The sequence below is a fragment of the Pholcus phalangioides genome, unplaced genomic scaffold, assembly GCF_987345545.1.
Source record: "Pholcus phalangioides strain wild (caught in Gottingen) unplaced genomic scaffold, Ppha-v1.0 ptg000004l_1, whole genome shotgun sequence".
Taxonomy (NCBI): Eukaryota; Metazoa; Arthropoda; class Arachnida; order Araneae; family Pholcidae; genus Pholcus; species Pholcus phalangioides.
Genome location: NW_028301597.1, coordinates 7,496,842 through 7,523,940, shown reverse-complemented (window position 1 = coordinate 7,523,940; position 27,099 = coordinate 7,496,842). Strand labels below are relative to the sequence as shown.

Sequence of the window (27,099 nt, the reverse complement as noted above, 5' to 3'; positions counted from 1 at the left end):
GCTGGAGCGATTTTAGAACTTCCAGGCACTGATTTGTGGCATCTAGAAGTTGACGTAGGCATGTTGCTGACTCATGTGTGATGTTTGGTTGCGAAAACAGCTTGTCCAGACTTGCCTGAATAATCTCAGTTTCGTTGTTGAACCGATCGTACAAAAGCGCCTATGCTTTACTGTAATTGTTCTCTGCGAGCGAGATCGCTTGAATTACTTGAGCGCCATTTCCCTTGACACATAGTTTCGAATATTGTAACTTTTGAATATCACTTAGCCCCTTATTTTTATCAATGGTCCTTGTAAACATATCATGAAATGGCAACCAATTGGTTCGCCACTGAATGAAGGCAGTTCAATTTTCGGTGAGCGCACGGAACTAGCTTCTGAATTTACAGTACCTGATTGTTTCGTCAATCTCAATGCCTGAGCCATGCTGAAGGGAAGATCATCAATCCGACTCATTGAATTCTGATGAAGACATAGCACTCATAAAATGCAACACAAACACACACAGTGCATAATTAAAATTCATGACAATTTGCATTCCATAAAACTACCATATTTCAACAAAAGCACCCTTCCACCTGTTTGAATGTAGCCCATGCTAAAAGGGTGCTCATATTGAAATGTGATAATTACACAGATTAACACATAACCATACACATAATTACACATATTAAACGTGTTGGGTCAAGTGGGGTAAAGTGGTTATACTGATCATAAAATGGCATAACTTAAGAATTTCAACTAATATTACTACCAAATTTCTGTTTTAACTTTCACTTGCTAGTAGTTTTTCACCTATAATATAATGCCAAGCAACATTTTAGTGGAAATGAACATTTTTTTTGTTGTTGAAGCTCGGGTTTCATTTTTTGAGTGCCTGAATAACTTCTCTCTACCATTTTAGTTGCTAAAACTTTTTATAGATTGGCTGTACAGGGCACTCCAGAAGTATCTCAAGAACACTATTCCATGCACTGGTAAGTTGTAATCATTATATTTCATATTTTATAGTAATTTAAACAATGTGGGGTAAAGTGGTCATAGCATTAGGCTTAACTAACACTTAGTTGCTAGGAGCTATTTTGCCTAACATATAATTGAACTTGTAAGATTTTTTTTACTTAATTTACTTTTTACTTAATGTAGTTCAATTTTTCTTTTCCAGAGCAAACATGCACTTTGAAAAGTAAGTGTTTGAACCTATATGTGAAAAGAATATACAACAGTACTCTGACATTCTTCCATTAGTATTGTTAGCTGTTGGAAAGAGCATTAGAGTATCATGTGAGCTGCAAGAACATGAGTTAAAGATTCCATATGACTTAAGGAAGATGGATCATTAACAAGTCAAGACAAAAGGATTCTAGAAGAAAATCACGGTTACCATGAAAAGGAGACTAGTATTGAAGGCTTGAAATCTCTTGCTCAATGTGAACAACCCCCCCACCCTTTTGTAGATGTTGAACTTTCACAATTCACAACCAAGGGAAGTAAAGATACAGAATCAACTTCATGAGTGGCTGACTTGAACTTAGAAAGTGTCATAATTAGCTAATATCAGTGTTTGTGTCTGATGAGGGACTTGAAACGAGCCATATACTGACTACCTTGTCCTCGTTAATCTCAGCTGAAAACGAAAGGGTAATACAGAACTCAAGGGCAAAATGAAAACATGTTCAGGATAGAATAGGAGAAACCTTAATTAAGGAAATAGTTGAACTTTGGCTGCCACAAAATAAATATGCAAAAATTACATTAAACTCTCATAGCAAAAGAAAAAATTTCTTGAAGATCTGAGGCAAATCTATAACTATTCAAACTTTATGAAAGATGTCAGAAGGCTGTGTGTGTGGGGTGCTGGTTTATTATGAAGAGAACAAAAACCAATAATGCAAATTATCAGACAAGTGATTAATAAGGATTTATTATCTATTGAATATCTTGAAAGAGCCTAAATAATGAATTTTTATACCTTTCCAGAAAATAAGGCCATAGATGAAATAAGAGATCAGTTGTATTTGAAGATCCTAATGAAGCCAAGATTTATAACCATAGAGTACATTAACAGTCATAAATTTAAAAGTAGAAAATGATTGTTTGATAAATGTGTTAAATAAAATTTCAATGCCCACTGATTATTTTCTTAAAATTTCATTATTATTTGGTATGACCATTTTACCCCATGCACTACTCACTTTACCCCACCCCATGGGGTAAAGTGGTCATAAAAGTGAGGTCTAAAAAGTTGCAGAAAAAAAACTGTTACACTCAAAAAATATTTTTGAAAAATGTGCTAATATACTCTCTAAGAATTTAATGTAAAATATCAGCCAAAAGATAACCTATTTTTGAAAAAGTCATATGGTTATACCTCTTCAAAGATGAAAACACCTCTTTTTATGACCATTTTACCCCACCTGACCCTATAACACAAATTGCCATAAACTTTAATGCAGTGTTTGTGTTGCATTTTGTTTGTTATGTGGAGTTTTTTTTATAAAGCTCTGCTTATATATGAATTTAGTGGACATTATAAATTTAAATAAATGTCTTTGAAAAAAAAACGGGAAATGTATAAAAAAAATTCGGAACCATTAAAAATATAGAAATGTCCCGAAATACAGGATGCAAGTGGTCCGTTGAATTCTTTCAGACATTTTACAGGTCCTTATGTTCAGAAAGGTTTATGTTCAGAAACACTGCTCTACATGTAGGCCTATGTATCTTTTGAATACATGCATAAATTACCAGGGTACATTGATATACATCCAATATTTATTTTCAAAATATAATGGCATACACTATTTTTGATATTTTCAGTTGAAAAGGGTTTGGTATTTTTATCAGTTTTATCAATCATAAATTAGCTCATCTGTAAATAAATAAACAGATTTGTTCAAACATAAAATATTCAGTTGAGAATGGGTTGGTATCTTCAGTCAAGAATGAGCTGATATTTTCATGGTTCGATATTTTCAGTTCAGAAAAGGTCTCGTGTTTTCAGTTGAGGATGGTTTCATATTTTCAACCATGGGTAGGATGATGGTCTGGTGTTTTCAGTTGTATAAATGGCTGATACTTCCAGTCAAAAATAGGCTGATACTTCCAGTCAAAAATAGGCTGATACTTCCAGTCAAAAATAGGCTGATACTTCCAGTCAAAAATAGGCTGATATTTTCAATCGAATGTGGTTTGCTTTTTTCAGCCATAATGGTTTAATTTTTTCAATCAAGAATGAGCTGATATTTTCAATTGAGAATGGTTTGATATTTTCAACCACAAATGAGCTGATATTTTCAACCACAAATAAGCTGATATTTTCAGCCGAGAATGGTGCAATATTTTCAGCCGAGAATGGTGCAATATTTTCAGCCACAAATGGGCCGAAATTTTCAATTGAGGATGGTGTGGTATATTCAGCCACAAAAATAGGTTGATATTTTTAATTGGGAATGGGTTGGTATTTTTAATTGAGAATGGGTTGATATTTTTAATTGAGAATGGGTTGATATTTTTAATTGAGAATGGGTTGATATTTTTAATTGAGAATGGTTTGATATTTTCTATTTAGAATGGTTTGATATTTTCAATTTAGAATGGTTTGATATTTTCAATTTAGAATGGTTTGATATTTTCAGCTACGAATGGACTGATATTTTTAGTCAAGACTGAGCAATTGAAAATGGGCTGATATTTGCAATTGAAAATAGTTTGATATTTTCAAACAAAAATAATTTGATATTTTCAAACAAAAATAATTTGATATTTTCAAACAAAAATAATTTGATATTTTCAAACAAAAATAATTTGATATTTTCAAACAAAAATAATTTGATATTTTCAAACAAAAATAATTTGATATTTTCAAACAAAAATAATTTGATATTTTCAAACAAAAATAATTTGATATTTTCAAACAAAAATAATTTGATATTTTCAAACAAAAATAATTTGATAATTTAAAATTTTCTGTCGAGAATGGTTTGATATTTTGAATCGAAAATGGTTTGATATTTTGAATCGAGAATGGTTTGATATTTTGAATCGAGAATGGTTTGATATTTTGAATCGAGAATGGTTTGATATTTTGAATCGAGAATGGTTTGATATTTTGAATTGGGAATGGTTTGATATTTTCAATCGAGAATGGTTTGATATTTTTAGCTAGAAATGTACTGATATTTTCAGTCAAGAATGAGCAATGGAGGATTTTTATTTGAAATATCATTTATTTGATATTTTTTATCGAGAATGGTTTAAAATTTTAGTTGAGAAAGGTTTGATATTTTTAATCGAGAAAGGTTTGATATTTTTAATCTAGAATAATTTGATATTTTTAATCGAGAAAGGTTTGATATTTTTAATCTAGAATAATTTGATATTTTTAATCCAGAATTTGTTTGATATTTGTAATCCAGAATTTGTTTGATATTTTTAATCCAGAATTTGTTTGATATTTTTAATCCAGAATTTGTTTGATATTTTTAATCCAGAATTTGTTTGATATTTTTAATCCAGAATTTGTTTGATATTTTTAATCCAGAATTTGTTTGATATTTTTAATCCAGAATTTGTTTGATATTTTCAATTGAGGATGGTTTGATATTGTGTCAGTCAAGAATAGTTTTCTATTTTCAGTTGAGAGTGAACTAATATTTTCTATGAAGAAAAAGTTTATATTTTTTCTAAAATATCAATTTACCTGCTTCTCCAGTTAAATGTCAGAAGGATTAAAAATATCTTATTAGTAATTACGAAATGTAAATCTTTGTCAAGTTTGAAATGTTCTAAATTTTAGTTTGTACCATATGTGAAAACATTTATAATCTACAACAGCTCGAATGTTCTATCAAAAATATCAGATGACAATTCTGACATTAAATGCGAAAAGTTAAGTAAAAAACAAAAAATTAGCCTATTTATAAATATCATGAATATTTTTAGGTAAACTTTACCTTAAAAACATATTACCTAGACCAGTGGTTCTCAACCGGGGGCCCTAGGATATTCCAGGGGGGGCCACGGATGAAAATCTTGCAAAAGGGGAGCCACGGCTACTGATATGGGGGCCACGAAGAAATTTGTGACATTAAATTTTTTTAGTCAGAGTGACTAAAAAATTTAATTTCAAACAAAGTGCATAGAATATCTTTTTCGTAATTTTTCCCCATTCAAGTAACATTAACATGAGGAAGAAGAAAATAAAAAAAAGTGGTTCATGTAATCTCGGTGGTTTTACGACTTGGGGGTGATAGTAGGCCCTGACACAAACTATAGAAGAGGTTTAAGCAAAATGGAATAACTGTAAAGACAGAAAATTGTGTGTGTTCAGACTTTTCATTCAAAGAGGGCTGCCATGAAGAAAACAGACAAAGCTTTGTTGACCATTTATTGACATTCTTTTGAGTGCTGGTAGTAAATGTACTCCCCAGAGCGACCCAACCCGCAAGGGTAAAAGGCTTATATCCCGGGAGGGACAGAGCCTGGGTCGTGTCTGGTCTGTTGGTAGTAAATGTAATCCAAGAAGTAGATAGGTGAAAAATGAAAGCTTGTAAAACACCCATCGTTTTCATGCAATTACAGACGGATAGCCATCTAGTTTAGCACAAAGCTATCTTCAGCCAGCACTGAGTGGTCTGATGGGGAATATATTTATAAAAATCAAATAGAGAATGATTGCTCTGGGGTATTTTTTTATGAATTTTGAAAGGGGGTGCCAATCCATTGCTCTGCTGAAAAGAAATAAAGTCTAATTCAGTTATAACGAACTCCAAGAGATCAAATCATACACGGGGAAAAATACCCGTGAAATTTAAAATTTTTTAAAACTACATTGCTGTGATAATGTATTGGGGCAAGGGCGGCTTAAGCGAGGGTGCAAGGGGTGCGGCGCACCCGAGCGGCAGCGTAGACTTTACTTAAGACAACAAAATTTAACACAGTAAAAATTCACGACATCACGCTTTAGTGGGATGTCGACTTTAGTAGAGTCCTACTATACCTCGACAACGGAACGTTGAGAAAATAGACAAGGTCTCTGACCGTAATACCAGAAACAAGAATGGAAGCTATCTTGGCGGCTCGAGACTAAATCTGTACCCGTGTGGGACTTATTTTTTGCACCTCCTACCTATTGCTCCCTCCATAGCCCCTACCTCATGCATCAGGGAATCTTTCGTAGGGTCCATGCCCGATTTTCCACGGGGCCCCTTCTACAGTTAATTTATAGAGTGAAAAAAGAAAAGTTATGAGGATTTTGTCCCGGGCCTCAAGCTATAGCCCTATCAGTCCTACCCTTAGAAGGTGTCATGCCCCTCCCTCACAATTTATCCAAAAAATTCCTAACAAAACATTTTTTCGGCCCTTCATTTCCGATTTTGCACCCCACCCCAGAGCCGACAGTTTGGTTTTTTTTGGCAAATTGAATTTTTTTTTACCCATTCACCCCGGATTTAGCAAGCGGTGCCCCGTGTGGCCTCAATGGGTCGCGTGGGCAAGCGCCACCCCTGTACTCTATTACAAGGGCCATATTGGTTCCCTCACCCATGGCCTTCACAAGAGCCCGGGATAATTCTCATAAATTTTTGGCTTTTTCAGGCTATAAATTAACTATAGAAGGGGCCGTGAGAAATTTGACTGGGAGGAGGCCTGCAAAAGATCCTAGCCTAGGGGCCCATACCCTCACTCAGAATTTGATCCACAATAGTCAAATGAAGGCAAAGGAAAATTTTGGTTTTTCACTTGTCCGGCCCCTGGAATACCAGAAACACCTTTTGAAAATTTTTTCTTAATAAAAATTACCCTGTTAAATATCATCTTCACAAAAATAAGTGCTCTTTCAAGGATTAAGTTATCTGGCATTTATTAAGAATGGTAAAATGATTCTAGAACAAAATAATTTTCTACTTCGAAAGCGGGACGTATGGTCACGCACATTTTACACGGTAAACAATTATGTGCGGCTTTCTTCTGAAAAAAAATCAGGTTTATCTCGAGGTGCCCTTCCCCGAATCCCTATCAGCCTCCTGGCAGGGTCACCAGTAGGGGCGGCACATGAGGCTTCGCACCCGGGCGACAGGTAAGCTCGAGCCGCCTCTGTATTGGGACTTCCTCCAAGATTGACACCACATCTTTAAATTGGTGACCTCCAAACATTGACACCACATCTTCTTTTAATCCATACTGTAATGCTTCCTTTTAACTGCCCTACTACTGGCCTACACCATCCTAAATAATTTCAATGCAATTTTCCTATCCTGCAAGAACAATATTGTGGACATTAGAAAAAAAATTCTAAAAAGGCGTATCACTACATTTAAAGCAATTTAAATCCATTGATTAGAGACTCACTGCATCTGCTGATTTCTAACAAAAGTGCAAAAAATTCTCACGTAAGTCTTCACTTTGAAATGTCCATAACCCGCTTAATGCGTCTCTTTGTCAACCTAAAATTTATGGTTTTTAATGTTGATAATACGCATGCAAAACCAATTCAGCGACATGTTTTCACAATCTGCAAAAACTGCTTGGATTTGATAGTTGGAAATGATGTCTAAATGCCAAAGATTTGGAGTTCGAATCAAAATGAAAATGTCAAATAATTGAAATTGTGCTTCGTATAAATGAAATATTTTCACGTTTCTAAGTGCAATATTCACCGAGATAAGCGAATTCAAAAACTTGAAGAAATTTGGGAAAAAACCGCATTAGGTGAAACGGTTTCCCCTCATTTAATGCTGTTTTTTCCCCAACTTTCTTCGAATATCTCAGTGAAAATTTGAACTTAGACACGTTGATTTTTTTTTGTCGGAGACCTGGAAACAACTTTCCATTTGGGTTTTGGGGCACAGGGTGTCCGCAAAAAAAGTTAACATTTTTATTTTAATAACTCTGTAACCCCTGGTAACATGAATCAAATATCTGAGTACTACATATTATTCGGGTACTTTTTCCAACTGGAAGTGTGCCTCTAAGACCAATGGTTAGCCAGTAAAATGCCATATGCCCCGTTACCTATGCGCCCTGTATATGAAATATAGTACGGACTGTTATGTGAAATATTGTGTTGTGTTTAAGCCAACACGCATGTTGCTTCGTTCGCCTGCGAGAGAGCGGTCACATTATGAACCAAAAAGCCACTTGAAGTGGCTTTGACTTGATGTCATCCAACGAAATGTCAGATTTTCACCGTATCGAAATTGAAGTCAACAAACTGATAATTTTCGCATTTGAAAATCTGATTATTTATATTTTCCAATGGGCTTGAAATCCTGATAATGAATCATTATTATGTTCACACGAACAGTTTTGTCACTGCGTATGATTTCTCTGGAATGAATGGTTCAAACAAATATTTAAAAAAAATTTCACACGCATTTAATTTTTTTTTTTTAAATTCATAGTATTTTAAATTCATGAACCTATTTCAAGCGCAGAGTTTACATTGATTAAAAATATTTTTTTTTAATTGGACTGACACAACACATAAAACATACAAATCAAACTGAGAAAAACACAAAACAATGAACTTCACAAAAAGTAACATTACACACATTAACATTCACAAAAGTAACGATGATCCCTTTGTGTGACCCCAAGGGATTTATTCTATTTTTACTGTATTCTATTATGTTTGTTTTGCTTTTTCGTTATTTTCATAAATTAAAAATTAAATTAATCAAATTAAATTCAAAAATATTTATACTTCAGACAATTTTTGAATAATTATCTTCTAATGAGAAAACGTGGGGGGGGGGAGAGAGAAAGGAAGGGGGAGTAGAAAATTATTCATGTTCGCAAGGGGGCCACAGGAATGAGAAATGGTTGAAAGGGGGCCATGGACAAAAAAAGGTTGAGAACCACTGACCTAGACCATATATATATATATCCCTTTTTCGTGAAGGGACATGTTCTAATTATTAGTTTAGTTACATTAAGCTTGAAAGCTTTCATTATCAACAATATGTTGACCATTCTATCAAAAATATCATGATATTTATGAACCCTGTAAATTACATTTTATGAATAGGCGGAGATGGACTTGGAAGTCTGGGGGGGGGGGGCAAGGTCATTATTGCTGGGAGGGGCATGATGATGATGATGTCAATTCATACGCACACATATACACTAGATCTGCCCACTCCACTTTTGACGGAGTGGGCGTGTTGCGCCCATCCCCGTATCTCAGCCCATGATTTTATGTGTATAAAGCTTTGAAATCCCAGTATTCATTTTGACTTACCCTGTATTTAGTGGCTTGATAAGAAAAATTTCTATTTTTTAGTATTTCATTCTTGCAAATATGAAATATTTTCTTGCAGAACAGTTTCGAAATAAAAAAAAATAATTTGAGGTTTTATATTTTCAGAAACTGATTGGAGAGTTGAAAACACAGTTGATATAGTGAGAACTGGAAATAGTGGAGGAGGACTTATGTCACTTGTTGGTGAGTAATGAGCAAAGATTATGAATGAAATTTGCTTTGTATATTTTCATAAATCATGAAAAAAAATTGAAATACAGTAAAATTGGGTAACTGGGGTGTATGCTATAATATTTTGTTTTAGACGATGCCATAGCAACATTTAAAAACATTGTACATACCGAGAAATCTTTGAAGTTGTGTCAAGGTCATTGGTTGGGAATAATCCAGGTTCCTGGATATACTGAACTAGATCTGTTAGAACAGTGATTCCCAACGTTGGTGATAACACCCCCGTCGGGGCGATCGAAAGTTCCTGGAGGGCGGTAGAAGCTACAGGTATAACATAGAGTCCTATGGGTTAGATTACGTTGGGGGGCGATGGGAGAAAAAAGGTTGGGAAACTATGTGTTAGAGGTTCAATAACACTTGCAGATAGCCAGAATCCCAGGAAGTCTATAGTCTCTTTAGCAAAGTTGCACTTTACGTTGACACAGAATCAATATTCTTGAAGCCTGTTCAACAGAGTCTTGAGATGACGGATGTGTTCATCAAGATTTTTTGATGCAATCAGGATGTCGTGCACGAAAGCGTAAAACTCCAAGAAGTCCTCTGGTCACCTCATCGATGAATTGCTGAAAGGGAGCAGAAGCGTTGCACAATCCGAATTGCTTCCTGGTGCTTTTGAACAATCTGAAAGGTGTGCATATAGCGGCTTTATCAATATTGGTATTAATTGGAATCTGCTTTTATGAGATCAACATGGCTGAAAATTCTTGATCCATGCAGTTCATCAATAGAGTCGGCTATACATGAAATATGGTATTTATATTTTAATGTTTGTGCATTTAAAGCCCTATAATCCCCTACAAGTCTCCATTCCAAGGTACCCCTTTTTTTGGAACCATATAAAATGGCGAGATATAATTACTCCTCGACGATCCATGCCCCAGTTGCATCAGGTTATGAAATTCAAATTTTGCTACTACATGAGGTCTTTTTGTAAATATATGATAGTGTTGCAGAGATGCCACTGGACTCGGGGGGGGGGGGGGTCCTGGAACACAGGTTATTTGAAAAATCTGGGTCCTTTTTGAGTGAAAATGGGTCCCTCTCAAAAAAAATTTTTCTTGAAAAAAAATTATGCCCCATCCCCCATAATTCACTGGTATCTCTATGTATTTTCTTCCAGCATGCCCCATGTCTTTGATCACCTGCTTATATTTCTTCGTTGAGACTCAACAGTTGGAGGCACACATTTATATATTTGTTAATAATCACATATCTTGGCATTTTCAATATGTTCTGATCTAATTTAAAGCAAATCAGATTCTCTCTCTCCTCTCTCAGACACTTATCTTCTCATTCCCTATTCACACTTTGGTTTTCCTGGTAAAATGATTTGATTTTCATTCCCTGATGATCCACCATTCTGATCTGTCGCCATTTAACTGCCACATATTTTCACACCTGAATATGGGAGCTACATCAGATTTGTGTTAGAGAAACTTAACAGTGTGCCTGTTAAGTGTGTGTACCCAGCATTTGGTGTGTTTTGTGTTCAGTAGGTGGTGCCACCTATCTAGCACCACAACTAGATACTTTCTCAAATGGGGCAAGTACACATTTTGGCACAGCCATGTAATGTACAAGCAGTTATAAAGGGTGAATTTGGTGCCCCCCCCCCAGTCCACAGCCCAGGACACTAAGTCCGCCTGTCCCTCCTAGTTGCGGCCATGCAGTGCATTTGAAGTTCAATGTATGTATATTTGTGTTGTAGGTCTGTCTGATCGCCATTTCACCCAGAAGTTTTTTCAAAGGAATAGCCAACTCAAAATTTGAAATCTTTAGAAAATCACATTTTTAGCTGATTACCATTGCGCAATCGCAAGTTCCAAATACAGATTTTCACCAAAAGCAAAATTTGGGGGAGGTTATAAGGGGCCCTTCCGGGTATTTGACGCATTATGGCGCGTCAATGGCATCTCTGGTGCTGTGTTTTACTGGTGCATTAGGAGTTGAAAGTTTAGTGAGTTCTGGCAAGAAAAATTTTGTCTGAAGCTGAAATCCACGGAAAGAATACATTGGCCGCACACCTCTATGGACAATGAATTTGCGACTCTGAACACTTGAACAGGCTGTTGCTTGCAAGCAAAATTGAAACATTACTGTCCGCATCAACGATAAAATATGTGTTAGTTTTTGTATCCCTCACAAACAGGCGATGTGACGTAGGTCAGTGGTTCTCAACCTTTTTTGTCCATGGCCCCCTTTCAACCATTTCTCATTCCTGTGGCCCCCTTGCGAACATGAATAATTTTCTACTCCCCCTTCCTTTCTCCCCCCATTTTCCCATTAGAAGATAGTTATTCAAAAATTGTCTGAAGTATAAATATTTTTGAATTTAATTTGATTAATTTTTAATTTATGAAAATAACGGAAAAGCAAAATAAACATAATAGAATACAGTAAAAATAGAATAAATCCCTTGGGGTCACAAATGGGTGTCACAATGGGGTGTCTGTATCATCGTAATGTTACTTTTTGTGAAGTTTATTGTTTTGTGTTTTTCTCAGTTTGATTTGCATGTTTTATGTGTTGTGCCAGTCCAATTAAAAAAAAATATTTTTAATCAATGTAAACTCTGCGCTTGAAGACGGCACAATGTCATCAAGTTACTGTACTGGATGAAATTTTTATTATTTCCAAATTAGTTTTTTTGTGTGTGTAAATGATTATGGTTTCATTGAGAAATGTCAGTTGTAGCTTCCAAAATACGCATTCTTATAATGACAAAAATCGCAAAAAGTGGTAGCAAGCAGTTTTATTAATTTTATTCTCTTCATGTGGATAAAAGTAGTAATGAGGGAGTAGCCACACAAATGAATCACAATTGAAAAGTTCGACCTTCCACATCGTTTTCAACAATAATACATGTATCAAGGATATAGGTTCATGTTGTAGCCCTACTATGAATTTAAAAAAAAACTAAAAGGCGTGTGAAAATTTTTTTAAATATTTGTTTGAACCATTCATTCCAGAGAAATCATGTACGCAGCAACAAAACTGTTCGTGTGAACATAATAATGATTCATTATCAGGATTTCAAGCCCATCGGAAAATATAAATAATCAGATTTTCAAATACGAAAATTATCAGTTTGTTGACTTCAATTTTGATACGGTGAAAATCTGATATTTCATTGGATGACAAGCTACCTTCAAGTGGCTTTTTGGTTCATAATGTGACCGCTCTCTCGCAGACGAACGAAACAACGTGCGTGTTGACTTAAACACAACACAGCACAATATTTCACATAACAGTCCATACTATATTTCATATACAGGGCGCATAGGTAACGGGGCATATGGATTTTACTGGCAAACCATTGGTCCTAGAGGCATACTTCCAGTTGGAAAAAGTACCCGAATAATGTGTAGTACTCAGATATTTGATTCATGTTTGCCAGGGGTTACATATATATTAAAATAAAAATGTTAACTTTTTATGTGGACACCCTGTGCCCCAAACCCAATTGGAAAAAAAGTTGTTTCCCGGTCTCCCACAAAAAAATTCAACGTGTCTAAGTTCAAATTTTCACTGAGATATTCCAAGAAAGTTGTAAAAAAACAGCATCAAATGAGGGGAATCCATTTTACCCGCATTGAATGCTGTTTTTTCCTAAATTTCTTCAATTTTCGAATTCGCAAATCTCGGTGAATATTGCATTTAGAAATGGGAAATTATTTTAGTTGGCATCGGGAAAGACAGAGGAACAACTTCTTAATTGGGTTCTTTGGTACACGGGGACGGTATAAAAAGTTGTTTTTTATTTTATTTTATAGCTATACAACCCCTTACAACATGAATGGCATATCTGAGTTGGACACGTGATTTGGATACTTTTTCTAGTTGGGTATGTCTCTAAGATTAATGGCTCACCAGTAAAGTACCATACGCCCTGTTACCCATGCAGCCTCCAAATACACGTAAAAAAATAGCTTGAGGCGAAATACAGTCGACTCTCATTGTAACAAGTACCATTACAACGGGAAAAATTTCGTTTTAACGAAAACTTTTCTAATCCCTCGGATAGGTTTACATAGGAACAATATAAAAATCTGGAATTCCTTTGTAATGAAATTTCGTTATTACGAAGTGATTTCTGGGGTCTCTTGTGGTTCCGGTCTAATGGGGTTTGACCAAAGCATATTAATAAAGGGTCTTTAATACGCTTTGGGTTTGACTGTATTTCCCCCCAAAAAACTCTGACAGTAAAAATCTTTGCAGTAAAGTAATTGAACTTCGGCAATTTGATCTGAAAACAGTCCTTTTTATAATGATCATGTCCTTTTTACTTTTATAAATTTAGGAAGGAAACAAAAGGAAGAAAGGGTGGGGAGGAAAAGAAAAATGGCCAAGACGGGCTCTGTTGCGCGTAAATGCCTCGAAATTCCACTTGTGCGCAAGGGGATTCGTGCCTCACTCTCAGTTTTATGACAAAATTTCACATTTATGAGACGTAAGACTACGGGCACGATTAATCTCTATATATATATAGCTCTTTCAATATTAAAATATTTCATTTATACGAAGCACAATTTCAATTATTTGACATTTTCATTTTGATTTGAACTCCAAATCTTTGGCATTTAGACATTTCCAACTATCAAATCCAAGCAGTTTTTGCAGATTGTGAAAACATGTCGCTGAATTGGTTTTGCATGCGTATTATCAACATTAAAAACCATAAATTTTAGGTTGACAAAGAGACGCATTAAGCGGGTTATGGACATTTCAAAGTGAAGACTTACGTGAGAATTTTTTGCACTTTTGTTAGAAATCAGCAGATGCAGTGAGTCTCTAATAAACTGATTTAAATTGCTTTAAATGTAGTCATACACCTTTTTAGAATTTTCTTTCTAATGTCCACAATATTGTTCTTGCAGGATAGGAAAATTGCATTGAAATTATTTAGGATGCTGCAGGCCAGTAGTAGGGCAGTTAAAAGGAAGCATTACAGTATCGATTAAAAAAACTTTAAAGACGTGGTTCTACAGGTGGTGTTGGGTAAACAGGCATTTCATGCATGCATAGAGGGGAGTAAGCCTACCCCGCATTTATAACGGTAGCAACGGCAAGCATTTCACATATTTCTGAGGGGAAAGCGAGCATTTTGCATATGTCTACAGGGCAGTTCAACTGCTTCTTCTACATGGCAAGGAGCGCCAAAATGCCGGTTTGCTGCGGGTGACAAATTGTCTAGTTGCGGCCCTGCACCCAACACCCATGATTTTCGCGATGCGAAATGGTGACCACCTCGGTATCGCGTCAAATCATCGCCAACAAAAACATCGCCCGTCAAAACATCGGCGTGACAAAAACATCGCAAGTCAAAACATCGCAGTCACAAAAACATTGCACGTCAAAACATCGCAGTAACAAAAACATCGCACGTCATAACATCGCGTGACAAAAACATCGTTTCAAAAAGACATCGGATATTTTTAATTGCGCTTCATTATTTTATTATTGCTTTATTCCTTAAGATTATACGCTATCGCATATTTTTCTGAGATTTTATTACAGAAATAATAAAGGTACAGGTGAACTTGGCTAGTTCGAACTTGGTTAATTCGAATATCGGGTATTCCCTTTGAATTTCTTGCAAAAACTTTAATTCAATGTTGAAATTACTTGTTTAATTCGATCCCCCCCCCTTCCCCCAACGTTTTGGATAATTCGATGTTTGATGCAGATAATATGTCATTTGCAAAATGTCTCATATATGTGTGTGTTACTGCCAAAGCCTGAAGTTGTCTAGTTCTTGAACTGGCCGGCACAGTTGAAACGGCCATTGTGAGAATTTCGGACTTTCGTTAAGCTTTGGCCAGTCCCTATATGTCGATCATTATATATCCCTCCATATATACATCACCATAATATTGATATTCTGATTTCTTTGATAGTTAAGGTTGCCATTATTATACGGTTAGCTTTGGATAATCATAAGTGGTCATAATTATCACAAAAAATACGTGAGGATGACCCCGAATCATAGGAATCGATATATAGGGACAGTTCAAAGCCCGACGAAAGCCCGAACTTTGGACATTGGCCGGGTCAACTGGCCAACTTCGGCAATAACATGTATATGCATATGCAGAGTGAATCCTATTCTGCCAAATGAAAGGTGGGAGGGGGTGATAGAAAAATCCAAGTGGAACATGAAACACCCTTACAACCCTGTCCTATCTTGAACCGTTTCGAGTTATGGTGGATAATCGATTATGGAAAAAAAATACCTGAACAAAAAAAGACCTACACGCAAACTAAGCGCATGTTTGGGAAGAACACAAAAATCCTATAAAGTGACACTAATTTCATTGAAATGTCTTGATTAAGTTGCGAGCGCGTTGAAAGATTGCAGAAGTTCAGAATCGAATTGTCGCCAAAATTTTTAATCACCAATTCCGCAAACACTCTTGTACCTACTACAGTTGGTTAAATTTATCAAAAACTTGTCCACTATACCAGCTTTCGAAAGAGCCTACAATAAACAATATTGGTGTTCTGGTTCAGGAGAAATTTAGCCTTTTGTTTGCAGTTTGATGAAGAAAACTATAGTGAATGGTTTATTAATTTAACGGTTTACCAGAAAATTCATACCCCTTTTTTTTGGAATCTGGAAACCATATTTCTATGATGGGGTGGTGCGAAATGTCTCCCCGGCTCAAAAAGGGCCTAATAACGGCTCTGGGTACAGATAATACAAAATTCGAGGATGATGTCACTCTCCGCTTATCCATACAAAGGTTATTAACAGCTAGCTGATGCGAAAATATATTGTGGAAAGAGAGAAGCTTCAACTGCCCGTGCGGGGAATCGAACCCACAACCTTTCACTCTCCGGGTAAAAGGACGTGTCCAGTGCACACGAGCTCCAAGGAAAGACTGAGATATTCGTTGCCTCTGTATAGTCTAGAGGGTGGTGGTTCTCAACTGGGGGCCCCAGGATATTCCAGGGGGCCATGGAGGAAAATATCTCAAAAGGTGAGTCATGACTGCTGATAAGGGGGCCATGAGGAAATTTATTAAAAGAGTGGCCAAAAAAATTTAATTTCAAGCAAAATGCATAGAATATTTTTTTTTCGCAATTTTTTCCCTATTTAAGTAACCGTAACATAAAGATTTGATTGATTTTAGATTGGTGGGCAGAATATTTCAATGCCGAGGATAAGGATTTGAGTAGTTGAAAGATGAAATTTAGCACTTGAAATATCAAAAATTTTAAGACTTTCACAAAAGCAAGCACAATGATTTTTTTGCGTGTGTGTAACCAGTTTCTCATAAGTAGGGCTCTGATTTTTACCTAAAGATGAAAGGTCATTGATGATAAATTATTAGCTGCTACGTTTCTTCTTTAGGTCATAAATATCAAAGCCCTTGTCATAAGCTTGTGTTATCAATAATTATAAGGTTTCGAGGTGAATGTACTGTATATATGCATACAGTGTCACTTTGTTGACAGTGACATTTATTTGAAGACAACCAACTAAAAAACAACGTTAAATGCGGATAAAACGTTTTTTTTTGGGCTTTAAAAGAGTCAAGGCAAGAACATTGTAATTGAATTTTTGAGCACACGTGTCCGTATAAAAAGTTAACATTTTTATTTTAATAACTATACACTCCCTTGCAACATGAATGACATATCTGAGTACTATACACGTTATTTGGATAATTTTTCTAATTGAAAGTATTCCTGTAGGGTGAACGCGGATTGCCAGTAAAGTAAAATACCATACGTCTTGTTACCTATGCCGTCTGTATATTACATACAGTAGTGTCTGTTATGTGAAATATTGTGTTGTGTTTAAGCCAACTCACACGTTGCTTCGTTCGCCTGTGGGAGAGAGAGGTCACATTATGAACCAAAAAGCCACTTGGAGATAACTTGTCATTCAGCGGGACATCAGATTTTCTCGATGAATGTAAATCTCACCGTATCGAAACTATAATCAATAAACCGATAATTTTCTTTTTTGAAATCTGATTATTTATACTTCCTGATTTGTTTGAAATTCTGATTCACCAAAATTCAAATTTACCGAAGAAAAACTAATTTGTAAATAATTCAAACTTCATCCCGAACAGTAACTTGATGACATTATGCCGTCTTCAAGCGCAATGTTTACACATTGATTGAAAATAACTTATTATATTTTTTTTTAACTGTGTTTTAATTTTCATAAATTAAAAATAAATTAAATTCAAACACATATTTATACTGCAAACAATATTTGAACACGAAGTACGAAAGCCTGGATAACCAAGCGGAGATCGAGAAGTTGTTCGGAAAGAAAATTCACATTCCTCTGTGAATGTGAACAGAGGAATGTGAATTTTCTTTCCGAACAATTTCTCGATCTCCGCTTGGTTATCCAGGCTTTCGAACTTCGTATGAAAAGCGGAGAGTGACATTGTTTCACTCTATAAATATTTGAACAGTTGTCATTTAACGGGAAAACGAGAGGGGGGAGTAGGAAATTGATCATGGTCACAAGGGGGCCACAGGAATGAAAAATGGTTGAAAGGGGGCCATGAGCAAAAAAAGATTGAGAACCGCTGGTCTAGGGCGTTCACTCGATTAGTGAAAGGAAGTGGGTTTGATTCCCCGCAGGGGCAGTTAAATTTTCTCTCTTTCCAAAATATATCTTCGCATTAGCTAGCTGTTAAAAAACTTTTTTGTATAATACAGAATTTATAAGAACTCTCTCTATTCATTGTCCATTACTCAAAAAAAAAGGCCGAATTCGAAGGATTGAGAGAAAACTAATATGTGTGGAAACAGTCGAACACAAACATACACATGACAGTTTGGCTTTGCCACAACCAAAGCCGCTTGAAAGTTAAATGCACTTTTAGTGCAGCTTTGGTTACCAGTTGAACAAAAAAAAAGGGATGAGGTGATTTACATTACAATTTTTAATCCATTAAATTTTTAATTAAAAATTTTTTCATAAGGCGATCTTTTTTTGAGGGCCATGTTCAGGCGATGTTTTGACGTGCGATGTTTTTGTCACAGCGATGTTTTGCGTAGACCCATGAATAAATTTTATAAGCGGAAAAAAATTAGTTTTTTATCGATATTTTTTACTTTTATCAGTTCGAGCGAGCCAATCAATGAAATATTTTGTGCCAAATGCCGTTCACTTTCACCTTTCCTTGAATTTTCGCCCTTGCCAAATTCCTCGGAAACCTCAATTAGAAACTTATACGGTAGAGGACTAAACCAAGCCATCAAGCCTAGAAGAGAAGACATGGCGCTGGCCTGGCCACGGTAGAGGGCTCACGAGCCACCAAACCCTTAAGAGAAGACGTGGTCCAGGACCAGGAGCCTGGCCACAGAAAACGACAAAAGGGCTCATTAGAGCTACAAAATCATGGACGTAAATTTTGTACAATAGGAATTTTTCATAATTTTTTCAAATCTGTATGTACTTTTTGTTTGTCTTTTTTTTTAATATATGTGTTTTATATCCATCTATTATTTATATATGCACAATAAAGCACCCGACACCGCCCAGCCCCCTCATCCGGGGCAATGGCTGAAATTGATAATGGTTGATAGAGCTTGGGTGGTGCACGGTATGAAGCAGTTAAATGGTGAATTCGGCGCCCCTTCACGTCCAGCGCTTGGGGCATCAGACCTGCCTGCTCCCCTCTAGTTGCGACTCCGATTCCGAATTTTATTTATAGTTGTTTTTTTCACTTCTGTGAACACGAGACTCCCTTATTATCTGATCAGATTGCTCACGGGACTCTCAATCCTGAATTTTTTGTGCAAGACGAAAAATGATAAGAATCGTGTCGGCCCCCCCCCCCCGTTAGCCCCACTCTTGTTGGTGCCATAAAGCAACTGTTTCCTTACAGATTCATGAAATTATAACTCGTTTATTTGAAAAATTGTTATTTTTGATGAAACCTAAACGAAAGAGGGGGGGGGGGGAAGGAATTGAGAAAAAAATTTACATGATTTTGATGCTGTCAAAACTTTTTCGTTCGACATTCGAACATAACTGGTTTTCTGGTTTTTTTCATGGCATTTTTGTAGTCATTTTTCAAGATTTTTAGAGCAACAACATCCGGGCCTTCGTAATAACGTAGTAAATTATTTCCGTCATTAACAATAAATGAATGTCAGTAGTTTTCCGCTGTTGGAACTAGAATAGCTCGAATAACGATCACAAATTTTATTTAACACCTTGTAAATTATAAGTAATATTGTATTATTGTATTAATTGTAATTTGATAATTAATTTTACCTTGTCGGGGAGCCGCGGGCCAGCACTTGGCAGAGGCAATCTGTAAATCCGCGTCTTAACCCACCGCTCTACTTGATGCCCAACCGCGCAAAAACCTGTTTTTTGCCAAAACCGCCTCACGCTGTAGGCTAAAAACAGGGTTTTGAGGGGTTCAAAATGGTGAAGTGGACAGGTTTTTTGCGGCGGTTCCTGACCCGGCTTCATTTGCATGGTCAAGCTCGCGGAACTTGTGCCGGAAAGAATGTTTCATCGTAGGTGCCGTAAGAGCTCTGATATGAAAAAAACGGGGAGGGGGGTCTAGGGTTAGCAGAACCAAGTAGAATCACGCTTTAGAACAAAACAAGAAGATATATGGGGGTCTAGGGTTTCAAGATATCCAATCCATATATAGGGCCCACAAGGGCGTATGCAGATTGTATTGAATATCCATGAATTATTAATACAAATACAACGCCACAACAGGCAAAATGCCCAACTAGGTGTCTGAGAAAAAGATGCCCATAAAAATATGGATGCCATATATTTCAAAAATACAGCAACCCAATTAAAAATGCAATTAACAAAAATTATAAACAATATATACACATGATAAAATATTATACAATGCCCCATGAGGAATACTTATGGTTGTCTTATTCTAAGTATGGGTAGTTTCTCGATTTACCCCAACATGTTTATCGTATTTCTTTTTAAACGTGTCAATTGTGTTACAATTTACTACCTCCGGGGGTAAGCTATTCCATTTATTAACAACCCTATTAGAGAAAAATTCCCTGCGACACCATAACCGTGCATTGTCCCTCATTATTCGATACTGGTGTCCTCTTGTAAAAGCAGTCGATTGGCGGTGTACTAAAAGTTCACGGTCCATCCTATCCATCCCATTGAAAATTTTGAACACTTCGATCATATCTCCTCGACACCTGCGTTCATCTGTGGCGTCGCCGCCGACGTGTGGGAAAAGAAAGCCACTTCCTCAGAGCGAGGATTGATGTACGCGCTCAAAGCGCCATCAGGTGATTATTCTAGTTATTGCGCAGTTCGTTTCTCGTCATGTATATAGGATGTTGTGTGAAATAAAGTCCGTCCCTTGTGTAAGATATGTCTCTGTAACTACACGCAACCGATGCATCTCATAATTCCCGATATTGGTGACCTTGGAAAGTCTGATCATCAGTTGAGACATTATATCTAAAAAAAAAAGAAACAGCGGACGCATCTCAACGGAAACAACACGTGCTGTTGAACATTCTCGCCCACGCAAAAGCGAAAGCATGGCGGACGTGGCAGCGGTAAAGATACCACCGTACAATTTCGCCGATCCTACACTGTGGTTCTTGATGTGCGAATCAACTTTCGAACTGGGGATTTCGAAACCGGTAACGGACAGTCGCACAAAATTCAACTACATAGTGGCCCATCTACCACCGGAAGCAGCTTCCGTCATCCGCGATGTCATCACGAATCCAACGGCAACAGATCCCTACGGACACGTGAAATCGGAATTAATCAAGCGCAGTGGTGAATCGTCACAGCAAGAGATACGGAAACTTCTCACTGGGGAGCAACTCGGTGATCGTCGTCCAAGTGAACTTTTGCGCGTCATGCGGCGTCGCGCGGAATCACACAGCGTTCCGGACGAGCTCATGTTGGAACTGTTTCTTCAGCATTTGCCAACATCTGTGCAATCTATCCTGGCTGCAGTCACACCACTAACGTTGGACAAAGCGGCCGAAATCGCCGATCGCGTCATGGACGTAGCACCACAAGCGGTAAGTGCCTGTTCTAACTCTTCCGCGAATTCCATCGAGGAACGTTTGTTGTCGGAAATCGAAAAGCTCCATGTGCGAATCGACGAGATTTCCCGAGGGCGAAGTCGTAGCCCGTACCGAAATCGCTACCCGCGACAGCGTAGCAGATCGAAAAATCGCGACGAGTGTTGGTATCATCGACGATTCGGCACCGATGCCAAGAAATGTGTCTCTCCCTGCAAATATTCGGGAAACGAACTCAGCAAAGAGTAGAGGCGACTTGCTCTTTGCCATCTACGTCACGTCGCCTGTTTGTGAAAGACATGAAAACGAATCTATCTTTCCTCGTTGATACGGGCAGTGATGTTTCGATCTTGCCGGCAAGCCTTTCTCAGCGCAAACAACGGCCTGTTCAAGCGTTCGCAGCCGCGAATTCATCATCCATCGAGGTGTACGGCCAACGTATTCTTTCCGTGGATTTCGGCTTGAGACGAAATTTTTCCTGGCCATTTTATTTTACATCGCCAATGTGTCAACTCCTATACTGGGTGCGGACTTCCTTCATTATTTCGACTTAGTCCCGGACCTTCGCAACAAGTTCCTACGTGACTTGAAAACGAAATTGAAACGTCCCGGACGCGTCTCAAACGCAACGTGCATTCATTCGGTGAAAACGATTACCGGTGACTCGGCGTATCACAAGCTGATTTCTGAATTCCCGGAGATCACTAAACTTCCTAATCCAAATGCACCAGTAAAGCACAACACCATCCATCATATATCCACAAAAGGACCGCCTGTGGTGGCGAAACCTCGTAGGTTAGCTCCAGACAGATTAAAAATAGCGAAATCGGAATTTCACAACATGCTGCAACTGGGGCATTTGAGACCTTCGAGGAGTAATTACGCCTCACCACTTCATATGGTACCAAAAAAGGGTACCTTGGAATTTCGACCGGTCGGAGATTTCCGTGCTTTAAATGCACAAACGTTAAAAGACAAATATCCCATTCCTTGCATTGCTGATTTCACTGCTGAACTGCATGGTACTAAAATTTTCAGCCATGTGGATCTCATAAAAGCCTATCATCAGATCCCAATAAATCCTGATGACATCCACAAAACAGCAATATGCACACCTTTCGGATTGTTTGAGAGCACCAGGATGCAATTCGGATTGTGCAACGCTTCTGCAACCTTCCAGCGATTCATCGATGAAGTGACCAGAGGACTTCCTGGAGTTTACGCATTCGTCGACGACATCCTGATTGCATCAAAAGATCCTGATGAACACATCCATCATCTCAAGACTCTCTTCAACAGACTTCAAGAATATGGACTCTGCGTCAACGTCTCCAAGTGCAACTTCGGTAAAGAAACCATCGACTTCCTTGGATTCCGGCTATCTACAAGCGGCATCGAACCTCTGACAGGTCGAGTTCAGTGTATCTTGGATTATCCACAGCCAACGACCTTGACACAACTTCGAAGATTTCTCGGTATGTACGATTTTTATCGACGTTTCATTCCGAAAGCTGCCGATTTGTTACATCCGTTAATAAAATTTCTCGAAGGTCATAAAAATAAAAAATCACCTCGTTCTGCTCGTGCCAACGACCAACTCGCGTGGACCGATGAAGCAACAAAGTCGTTCACTTTGGCCAAAGATGCCATGGCAAATGCCACACTCCTGAGACATCCACTTCCTGGAGCTAAATTAAGTGTTTGGGTAGATGCTTCAGATGTCGCAGTGGGTGGTGCTCTCATGCAATTAGCCGACAAATGGGAACCCATCGCATTCTTCTCTATGAAATTGTCCAAAAGTCAAAACAAATGGTCCGCATACGACCGAGAACTATTTGCAATTTATTCATAAAATTATGTCGCAGATGCACTGTCAAGAATCGAAATCGACGCAATAACTGGTTCTAAGGACATTAATTTCAAAGAATTCGGGGAATTTCAATCAAGCGACCCGGAACTGAAAGAAATTTTGAAGGGTAACAACACATCTCTACAGCTGGAACTGAAGCCATGTCATCTAACAGATGGTGAATTATGGTGTGACATTTCAACTGGCTCACCCAGACCTTTCGTTCCAGACTCGTATCGAAAGCTGATTTTTGACCACCTTCACAATCTATCGCATCCCGGAATCGCTGTAACAAAAAACCTCATTTGCTCACGATATGTGTGGCCAAACATGAACAAAAACATCACAGCTTGGGTACGCTGCTGCCAATCATGCCAGCGATCGAAAATCCAGAGGCACACAAAAGCACCTCTGAGCACCTTCGCACTTCCCGACGCTCGTTTTTCACATGTGCACATTGACATTATAGGCCCTTATCCACCATCAAACGGGAACATCTTCTGTCTTACCATGATAGACAGATTTACAAGATGGCCCGAAGTAACACCGATACCGGACATACGCGCCGAAACCATCTGCAAAGCATTCTTTGATTCATGGATCAGTCGTTTTGGGTGTCCCTCAACAGTGACCACAGATCGTGGAACTCAATTTGAATCTCATCTCTTCCAGCAGCTCGCAGCACTACTAGGAACAGATCGCATACGAACCACTGCATATCATCCAATTGCCAATGGTCTGGTCGAGCGATTTCATCGCACCCTAAAAAGTGCCATCATTGCTCACGACAATACCAAATGGTCAGAATCGCTTCCGATAGTCCTCCTGGGTCTACGATCCGCTTTCAAGGAGGATCTTCAAGCTACCTGTGCCGAACTGGTGTATGGAACCACTATTAGATTGCCATCTGACCTACTTTCAGATGAGGTGTCCAAATCTACACCAGACGCTACCTATGCATCAATGCTGTCTTCGCTCATGAGGAGTTTATCACCCGTATCTCCATCTCATAAGAATACTTTCAAGATTTATGTTCATCCTTCCTTAAAATCTTGTTCTCATGTGTTCTTACGCGTAGACAAAGTTCGACCTGCATTAAGCGCACCATACACTGGACCATATCCTGTAGTGCGAAGGACCGACAAAGTTTTTGTAATCAAAGTAAATGGTAAATCTATCTCAGTGTCTATTGACAGAGTCAAGCCTGCATTCGCCATGGATGACAGAGAACCACCTGCAGTCACCGAACTACCAAATGAGATCAGTTCTAAACAGGACTCCAAAAGTCCAGTGTCAACGACAGAAAAAACAGTAACAACTCGTTATGGACGAAGAGTTCATTTTCCAGAACGATTTGTTTCGTATTTTTGATTGCATATGTTTTTTTACACCCATTTATATTCTTGTGTTATGCCTTTACATTTTCGCATATGTGTACATATTATTTTCGCATTTCTCGCATAAGTGTTAATTTACATTATTTATTTTTTCAAATCATTGCAAACATGTTAACATCGTATATATTCGTATTTTTCATTCGTCTTAGCAAAATATTGAATTCTCAGCTGTCGCAAGTATTTATACACACATGCACATTGGTTATTATTTGTTATAATTTTGTATCATCAATATGTGAATGTCAATCTTGTATTTCCTACATTAGCGTTCGCTCGCTCACTGGGGGGATAGTCTGTGGCGTCGCCGCCGACGTGTGGGAAAAGAAAGCCACTTCCTCAGAGCGAGGATTGATGTACGCGCTCAAAGCGCCATCAGGTGATTATTCTAGTTATTGCGCAGTTCGTTTCTCGTCATGTATATAGGATGTTGTGTGAAATAAAGTCCGTCCCTTGTGTAAGATATGTCTCTGTAACTACACGCAACCGATGCATCTCATAATTCCCGATACATCCAATGTAAACATATTCAAAAAATGAAGTCTCTCTTCATAACTCAAGTCCTGTGTGCCAATAAGGACACGCGTAGCTCTTCTCTGCACCCCTTCAACCAAGTCTATGTCCCTCTGTAGGTATGGTCTCCAAAACCTTACAGCATACTCCAGTCCAGGACGAACTAAGCATTCTATTCGATTTTTTGACCACCGCTGAACAATGTTCAGAGAACCTAAGCCGCTCGTCAATGAGAATTCTTAAATCGGTGACCCTAGTTGCATCCGGGATAGTGACACCATTCAACTCGTAATAGAACCGTGGGTTGTTCGAACCAAAATGAGCGACCATGCACTTATCAACGCTAAACGTCATGCTCCATTCATTTGCCCATGCTGCAATCCTGTTTAGACTGTTCTGGAGCGACTCCCTATCGCTTTGATGCCCGATTACCCCCATTAGCTTCACATCATCTGCGAATTTGCTAGTAATCCCATCGATACTCTGATCGAGTTTGTCGATAAAAAGTGAAAAAAGTATGGGGCCAAGGACACTTCCTTGAGGAACTCCACTTGTGACGTCTGTCCAACCAGAGAATTCCCCGTTCATCATAACTCGTTGCGACCTATCTCTTAACCACGATTCTATCCAATTCAGCAAGTTGCCCCCAATTCCAATCTCGTGTAAACGCTTCAAGAGTTCACCATGTTGGACCCGATCGAATGCCTTCTGGAAATCAAGGTAAACAACATATACAATAAGGGACTTGGTGACCTCGGGAAGTTGCTTCGAGAGGAGGGGGGCATGAGGTCTGAGCCTTCTAGGTTATTTTATTAATGAACTTTCAATTAAAATTAAAAAAAAATTAAATTTTTGTGTCTATTTTTTTATTGAACTGTGATTACGATTTCCTAGAGGGGTATCCACCCCCCCCCTGGTCCCCACATCCTGAACAGGGTCCCTCGGCTGGGATCTTTTACGGGCCCCCCAATCAGACTTTCGCGGGCCCTTTTATGATGAATTTATAGCGTGAAGAAACAAAAAAATTATGAAATTATTCCAGGGCTGGAGCCTTGTCAGCCCACCCCTTGTGGGGGCCACACACCCCCCCCCCCCTCACATGGCAAAGCTGAACATTTATCACTACTGCGAAGCGGCCGTTTCGAAACGCGTTTGCGTTTCATGTTAGGCCTCTTACACACGGAGCGGATGCGCATCCGCATGCTTTTTCACATTATATTTGCTCATTTTTTTCACCCAGTGAACGTTGTACGTGAATAGCGGGCTGTTTTTTATAGTATTTAATTTTTTTTTAAAGTTTTATTTTATTATTTAAGAATAAAATTGTGAAGTATGGACAAAAGGAAGGTTCTACCTGTACTAAAAATATTCTTAAAATATTTTAATATGAATTGTTGGCAGGCATTACACATGCTAATGTTTTTCCCTAAAATGTTTTTTTCTCAAAACACTTAGTTGGAATATTTTTTTAAACATCCCTCATTCAAATGCCTTGAGACTCGGTGTCTCTCTCAACACTATGGTGTTACATATTGTAAACTGGGGTGACTGTAACCACTTGACTGCCAGGCGGCGTTATATTGTGATTTACTGTGTGATTAGGCTATATTGCGATTTACACAAAATTTTTCAAGCGCGTGTAAACCTCTCCTGGTGCAGAGAGTGTGTTTCGTGAACACTAGGTAATTTAATATTTCTATGTAGCAGTTACGATAAGAAATACCTATTTGAATTGTAAACATACTGCATTTTGGCAGAAATATGCCGCATAAACAAAAAAAAATGGGGGATTTAGGTGGTGACCATAGTTTTTCCAGTGT

The 27,099-nt window shown here is 37.9% G+C and overlaps 2 protein-coding genes across 5 annotated transcripts in view; both read left to right on the top strand.

Moving 5' to 3' along the window:
- LOC149086509 (coiled-coil domain-containing protein AGAP005037-like) overlaps window positions 1-27,099 on the top strand; it is a 758,714-nt gene that overhangs the window by 160,777 nt on the left and 570,838 nt on the right. For all 4 annotated transcript variants that reach the window (XM_089255964.1, XM_089255963.1, XM_089255967.1 and 1 more), the window contains one exon: window positions 9,368-9,445. In XM_089255964.1, the coding sequence (XP_089112090.1) occupies window positions 9,368-9,445 (78 nt within the window). The remainder of the gene's footprint in view (window positions 1-9,367; window positions 9,446-27,099) is intronic.
- On the top strand, window positions 20,673-21,773 carry LOC149086512 (uncharacterized). Its single transcript, XM_089255971.1, has one exon. It carries the CDS (start codon window positions 21,023-21,025, stop codon window positions 21,770-21,772), a length of 750 nt encoding a protein of 249 aa, XP_089112097.1. The 5' UTR covers window positions 20,673-21,022; the 3' UTR covers window position 21,773.

What these genes read in the sequence shown, in the direction of transcription:
- LOC149086512 (XM_089255971.1), top strand. Translation starts at nt 21,023, where the DNA reads ATGGCGGACGTGGCAGCGGTAAAGATACCACCGTACAATTTCGCCGAT.